At 47.9% G+C, this 7,361-nt stretch overlaps 1 protein-coding gene across 1 annotated transcript; it reads right to left on the reverse strand.

Moving 5' to 3' along the window:
- Positions 1–4,735: 4,735 nt before the first annotated feature.
- Positions 4,736–6,163, reverse strand: kbtbd13b (kelch repeat and BTB domain containing 13b; the record flags this gene model as incomplete). Its single annotated transcript, XM_083916378.1, has 1 exon — positions 4,736–6,163. One exon carries the CDS (start codon positions 6,161–6,163, stop codon positions 4,736–4,738), a length of 1,428 nt encoding a protein of 475 aa, XP_083772504.1.
- Between the last annotated feature and the right edge of the window lie 1,198 nt (positions 6,164–7,361).

Here is a 7,361-nt window from a genome sequence, read left to right on the forward strand (position 1 = left end):
TGAATCTTTCAAATGAGTAAATGAAGTAAAAACTGAAGATTCAGGGCGGAAATGAGGGGTCAACCCGGGGTCAACGCCACCACGCCAACGATGACATCACCCCTTCAGCCCACCAGCGTGTGCGTGCGTGTGTGTGTGTATGCATGCGTGTGTGTGTGTGTGTGTGTGCGTGTGTGTAAAAGCTGTATTTAGACTGACCTACTTTCTCTGCAGAGCTGCTTGGATAAAAACACACACACACATGTAGTAAAAACAGAGTGTGTCACCTCGCTGACCCGCAGTCCGAGCAAATCCTCGCCTTTCATCGGCCAATCAGAGCGAGGCTTGTTTGTGCTGTTATCTGCCGACCTGGAGAGCAAAGGGAGAAGAGCAAAAGGGGTCACAGGACCACGTAGTTACCATCTAACCTCAACCGTCGTCTTACCTTAATCATCTTGGGGGACTTTCGTAAATCTTGGGTCACCATCGACACACGGCCGAGCTAAACGTTACCCTCGCACTTCCTGTTTGAGGCCTCAAAGTGTCCTGACCAGCTTCTCTCCCGCTGACGCAGAAACAACAGTCGTAACGTTAGAAGTTCAGCATCCGTGAGGAACTCGGAGTAGAGCCGCTGCTCCTTTGCGTTGAAAGGAGCCAGTTGAGGTGGTTCAGGATCATCTGGTAAGGATGAACCCTGGGCGCCTCCCTAGGGAGGTGTTCCAGGCACGTCCAGCTGGGAGGAGGCCTCGGGGGAAGACCCAGGACCAGGTGGAGAGATAACATCTCCACACTGGCCTGGGGACGCCTCAGGATCCCCCAGTTAGAGCTGGTTAATGTGGCCCGGGAAAGGGAAGTTTGGGGTCCCCTGCTAAAGCTGCCGCCCCCGAGACCTGACCCCGGATAAGAGGCTGAAGATGAGATGAGATGCAAAGATTCACTAAACCCGATTAGAAATATCAAGAATATGTGATGCACAGAAAGAAGATGGTGACATTTCTTCTTCTTTTGTTGTTTTTTTCACTCTGACGTTCATGAGCGACTTGGTTTTTTCAACACCTCCTGTAAATATCGACGACACCGAGCGTCAATGAACAAATTTCTAGACTTGTTTCCTATAAATGCGACGTAAGATGCCTGTGCCGTGTTCTTCCTCCAAACACACACCAGGTGCTGCACGTGACCGTGAGTGTGGTTTGTAAACCTGCATTGATGCAGACTCACTCGCTGGAGGGCTCTATCATCATAGAGGGAGTCAATGGGCCCCTGGGCACAGACCTGTAAGAGCTACCCCCCCCCCCCTCCCCCCTCTGTCTACGTAGGAACAAGACGCCCACATTGAAAGAGTCGACTTTAAGTCATTTTGTAGTAATTTTGTTTCTCTTTGTGGTCAGTTTGAGTCATTTAGCATTTTTTTGTGGTGGTTTTGCATCTATTTTTAGTCATTTTGCATCTTTTTGTGCTGGTTCGCTTCTATTTTTAGTATTTTTGTGGTGGTTGTGCATCTATTTTTAGTCATTTTGCATCTTTTTGTGGTGGTTGTGCATCTATTTTTAGTCATTTTGCATCTTTTTGTGGTGGTTTTGCATCTGTTGGTAGTCATTTTGCATCTATTCGTACACATTTTACGTTTCCATGTCATTGTTTTCTTTCTCTTTGTGGTCATTTTGCATCTATTTTTAATCATTTTGCGTCTCTGTCATAATTTTTTTGGTTCTGTTGGCGTTTCATGTCTATTTTCAGTCATTAAGCATCTCTTCAAGGTCGTTTTGTATCCCTATAGTCCTTTTTTGCGTCTTTGTGGTCGTTTTTCATCAGTTTTGTGATAATTTTATGCTTCATCCTGTGCTCGGTAGACCCATTCAGTAATCCATCCATGCTCCCACTCAGCGCTAACTGGTTAGGGGTGACACAACCCTCCAGGCTCGAACACACAGTGTGTAAGGGCTGGATAGAAATTGGACTCAAGACGAGGTGTGAGGTGAACTCTACAGTCTCACTCAGGGTCTCCTCCTGAACACCAAACGTCTCTGAGTTATGCAACACTACGATGTCACAGTGAAGTTAAACCTTTGGACCTTTTGGATCTAAAATGTCATCACATCATCCTTTTTACCCGGTCAGACATTTGTGTGAAATGTGGTCAGGACTGGGCGCCCTTGAGTCACGACCGTAGGCGTGTTTTGGGAGGTCACCGTGCCCTTTGACAAGCGGACGTCAGTTAAAGGTTTTGAGACGTGATTTAAAATAGGTCACTCATTCTGCAGGAATTGTAGCTCTTTAACTTTTTTCTGCTGGAGGTTTTGACGGACGCAGATTATTCACAGTGAGTTTGAACCGTGGAGGGCAGCGGAGCGGACAGCAGCGCACTCCCGTCACGCACATGATGTGGTCTGATAACCTGATTAATGTCCTCAGATAGAAGCTCATCCATCACTCAGAGCTCTCTGCATCCTGGCTTCGGTCCCAGACGACTCAAGCTCTGAGGTTGCAGAGGGCAGCGGCCCGGGCATCGTGTCCCGGCCTGACCCCTCTGCCTCTCGCTCTCTCTCTCTCGCTCTCTCTCTCTTGCTCTTTATTCTGGGTCAGATTTAGCGTCGCTGCGTTGCTGCTGGCGTCCCGCCCGGCTGCTGCCCGGCGGTGCCTGGCTCTGCCCGCCGTTGACCTCCATCGTCGTCGACGCTCGGTGCCAACAGGAAGCAGAGGCCGCTGCAGGAAACAGAAGCTCAGTGTGAGGACAAACACCGCGGTTCACATGCAGCCAACAGCGACGAGCGTGTGTGAGATGAATCACATTTACATTTGTACACAGATCCTGATGATGGCGGATGGAAAACAGATGTTTTCTCTCTTAAAAAAACCTCTGAATGATTGATTTCTGTTGCATGAATCACGGCTTTAATCAAACGTTTGATTAAAGAGTTTGTTTGACTTCTTAACCGACCGTGATAGAAAACATCCCCCTGTTCCTTTGTTGTTTTCATGCACTTCTGAACCTTTAGCAGCATTAGAAAACCTGGATTTACACACAGACAAACTGTAATAATGTCACATCGGCGTGGACATTACTACAGTTAAGTAAGGAAGTCTAACTGAGATGAAGTTACAACAAAAGAACAAACATATAACGCACATTATTATTAACAAATATCATTAAAAATGCCGGTAATAGAAGCTTAAATGGAGACATCCTCAAAGCAACTTCAGTCAAAAGCAGCTGGACTTGGTTGGCTTGGTTATTTGTCTAGGACTGGACCAGGACCAGGACCAGGCTGGGACTGGATCAGGACCAGGACCAGGCTGGGACTGGTCCAACTAACTGGTGTGAGATCCAGGTATTTAACCCCCAAAGGGTTCCAGTGACATCATCGGCCTTGTAAGAGGTTAAATACCTGGATCTCCACACCAGTTAGTTGGACCCGTCCCAGCCTGGTCCTGGTCCTGGTCCAGTCCCAGCCTGGTCATGGTCCTGGTCCTGGTCCTGGTCAGATGCGTACATGAACTGATGAAGCCTCTTGGATGAGAGTTGAAACGTCTTCCTAGACAAATAACCAAGTCCAGTTGCTTTTGACTGAAATTGCTTTGAGGAGAACGACGACCTGGACACATGAGAACATTCACAGGCTTAATTGGAGACACTTCAGACAAAAACATTATATATTCATGCACTGGTGCATTTTTAAGATTTTGAGCTATTTAAACTTCTTTCAGACTAAAAAATAACAATCAAAAACACACATTATGTGTTTGTTTTACTACACTTTTTAACCTTCATTACTGGAGAGACAACAACTTCTATCGTTAAGGGCTGACGCTGAAATCATCAGATAAATTCAAGGAACAGCAAGAGAATCAGTTGTGTCTCAGTCCTGTTTCCCCAGCGGTTAGTGTTACCCTAAGGGCGCCCTCCCACTGTTCCTCCGTCCCGTGCCCCGTGCTTTAGGGTCCTTGTCCCCCCCTCCAGGCCCGTTTGTACTCACACTACCTGGGCCTCGGAGAATGCTTCTTGCTGCCTATACGTCATCACGCCGTAACACGTCACACGCATTGATGACGTCATGGCGATGCGTGGCTTTGTTTCCAGATCTTTCCGTAGACCTCGGAGTTTTTGTGCGTCTTGTCGACTGTTTTTGAATCTTTTCATCGACCAAATCTGCAGTAAACACTCCACCTCCGCATCACACCAACGTGAACCTTTCACCGCCATTGTTTTAAATGTCCGCGCATGGTCCCTCCTTCTTTTTTCTACGTCCCAACAGGCGCACAGGAAATGACGTCAGAACCGCCGTAGGCCTCGTGCTCGTACACGTGTGCACGCTCGTGCTCGTACATGTGCAAACGTGCTTTACTAAAGCCCACCTCTCTCAGACGGGCTATGGACGGCCAGCTGGCCGCAGTTATGCGCGGAGCGGTTGCACTCACACTGGTCAAACGCACTAGGCTTTACCCGAAAAACCTGTTTTTCCCCGGTGAAGAAGGACAGTGTGAGCGCGCCCTTAGTTGAACCCAACCACAGAGGGCAGTACTATGGGAATCACTATTTGCAGGAGAATCAACCTCTTGGAGATGCCACTGTGTTCCCAGATCTCAGAAAGTAGTTTGGGCGAGAACGTTATTAACGCTGAGACAAATGATGGACAAATCCACAAAGACCCGAAGTAATAACTGGGAATTATTGTTTACATTTATTGAAGCACACACTTGGAAAATACACGTCAACACTTTGACAGTCCAGTAAATCTAAGAGCATGTTAAACTGTTACTGCGGCAGGAGAGCGTCGGGCAGCCGGAGCAGAAACGTCCAAACAGACCCACTTCTGGGGAAACCCTTCATCTGCTTTCGGGGCTTCCAGGTTTTACCGTCAACGGCGAACTCCAGAGTCGTGCTCCTGTTGAGTGTGAGCACAGAGTCGCCTCTCACCACCGCCGTGAACAGCGAACCTTTGCTGTTGGCGAAGTGTCCCGGCAGAGACGACCACTGGCCGGAGCTCAGATTGTAACAGTCCATCAGGCATCTTAGGAAGTCGTCTGACGGCCCGTTTCTCACTACGTACAGGTCATCCCTGTGGCCGACCATGCAGTGGCCGTAGCTCTGGCGCCGGATCAGCGTCGTAACCAGACACCACTTGTCTTTCCCTGAAACGTACTCGTAGATCTCTGTGGTCTCCATCGGCCTCCATAAACACACAAATATCCTGCCCATGGCTTTGGTGCACGCCGCTCCTGCTGCCGGTCGGGGTAAGTGAGCCGTGAACCCCCACCTTCCGGTCTCTACGCTGTACGCTTCTACAGATGACATCACCGTTCGCTCGTACTCTCCTCCGATGGCGTAAAGACGACCGTCTACACCCAAAAGGCTGAAATTGTACCGCAGCTGTGCCGGACTGCGGATCCGGCTCCAGCTGTTGTTTTCGACGCTGTAGCAGAAACAAGAGTCCACGACTTGTTTGCGGAGTCCGTGAACTCCTCCGACGATGTAAAGCTTGTTGTCTAAAACGGTCACTCCAGCCATCGAGGTGCTGGCCTCGAGTGGAAGATCTGTCAGTACTTTCCAACTGTTGCCGGGTTCGTCCAGGTAGCAGACCGTCCTGGAGGCGGCGTGTACCGTTTCATCCACACTGCAGGTCACATGAGCCCCCACGGCAACTAAAACACTCTGGGTCAAAGACTCCACGTAGGAAATCAACTCCGATGGTAAGGATTTCTTAACCTCCGCCTCGAGGTCGGCGTACATGTTTCGGATGAACAGCGCAGCGGCGTGGTAAAGTTCCATGAGGCCAAAGGTCGCAGCGGTGTGATACATCAGCAGACAGTTCTCGGAGTCAATGAGGTTGATGAGATGCTTAGTGAGCGGCGCCACCTGCAAGAAAGCGGCACATTCGATGGCTTCAACAATGTCGTCGCCATCCAGGTTGGGCATCTCGCCTCGTACCACCGCCAAGGCGATGAGGAAGCCTCGAGCACGCAGAGACTTGAGGTGGATCTCTTTCTGCCGACACTCCTTCATCCCAGAACGATACAGAGCTCGGAAATAGTCACAACTCTCAACCAGAAACATCTTCTCCTCAGAGAAGTGTGTGTCTCCAACCACGATGGTTAATTTAGCCGAGGTACAACATGGCGGATATCTTTCCTCTGCGCTGTCCCAGCTGCTGCCGTCCTCTGATTCACTGCCGTGCGCTGACATTACAACTCCCCGACAGTGAAATATCCTGCTTGAAAATGAAACCAGAGGTTGAAGCGTTTCCAAAAGTCCTGAGGAGGAGCTGCAGAGAGGCGGCTCAGTGCGAAGCCGCCTCACTCTCAGTTCTTTTCACAGCTCGCAAAAATAGACGCAGATAAAAATAGAATAGAACAAACGACCTGAGTCACATTGAACACGGGGTCAGTGAACGTAACGGATCAGTTCAACCAACACACAACAACATATTCTCATGTGGTGACAATTCCTTAGGCTACACACACACACACAACACACACACACACAGGGTAAAATATGCAGACGGTATTCATGTCAATCCGGCATCAACAGACTTCAAATCAACTGAAGTGGCACTTAAAGGCGTCGAAATCTGATCCGAAATTGGGGAGAAATTATCAACATCTGCAACCAAAGTTACAGGTTTCCCTGATGTTAGCATGTTGCTACATGTAGCAGTGGCATGACTGTGCACAGGGTAAGAAATTATCACTTGTTAAGCGCCAAATGCGAGCAGTTTCTGTGAGTAATTTTATTATTATGTGCCACATGGCGCGCAAATGTACCAAAACAGTCATGTAATTAAAAAGCATCTTCGCTAACGCTAACGCTAGCTGGCAGCTGAGCGGTTGCAGCAGCAGAGTGGCCGATGTCCCCATCATTAAAAGTAACTAAAACTAAAAGTTTAAGACTTTCGCATCTATTTTTAGTCATTTTGCATCTTTTTGTGGTGGTTTTGCATCTATTTTTAGTCATTTTGCATCTTTTTGTGGTGGTTTTGCATCTATTTTTAGTAATTTTGCATCTCTTTGTGGTGGTTTTGCATCTATTTTTAGTCATTTTGCATCTTTTTGTGGTGGTTTTGAATCTATTCTGAGTCATTTTGCATCTTTTTGTGGTGGTTTTTCATCTATTTTTAGACATTTTACATCTTTTTGGGGTGGTTTTGCATCTATTTTTAGTCATTTGGCATCTTTTTGTTACATTTTTACATTTTTTATGTCATCTATTTGTAATAATTTAACGTGTCTTTGTCGTCAGCTGTTGTTTTCGACGCTGTGAACTCCTCTGACATTGCAGAGTAAGATCACAGCTTTCCACTGACATTACAGCATGTAGCTACTTGTAGTGGCGCATGTAAAAGGTAAACACTGCAGTGACGTCTGTGGTTGTTGTCATTTCTGAC

Source organism: Echiichthys vipera, assembly GCF_963691815.1.
Source record: "Echiichthys vipera genome assembly, chromosome: 7".
NCBI lineage: Eukaryota > Metazoa > Chordata > Actinopteri > Perciformes > Trachinidae > Echiichthys > Echiichthys vipera.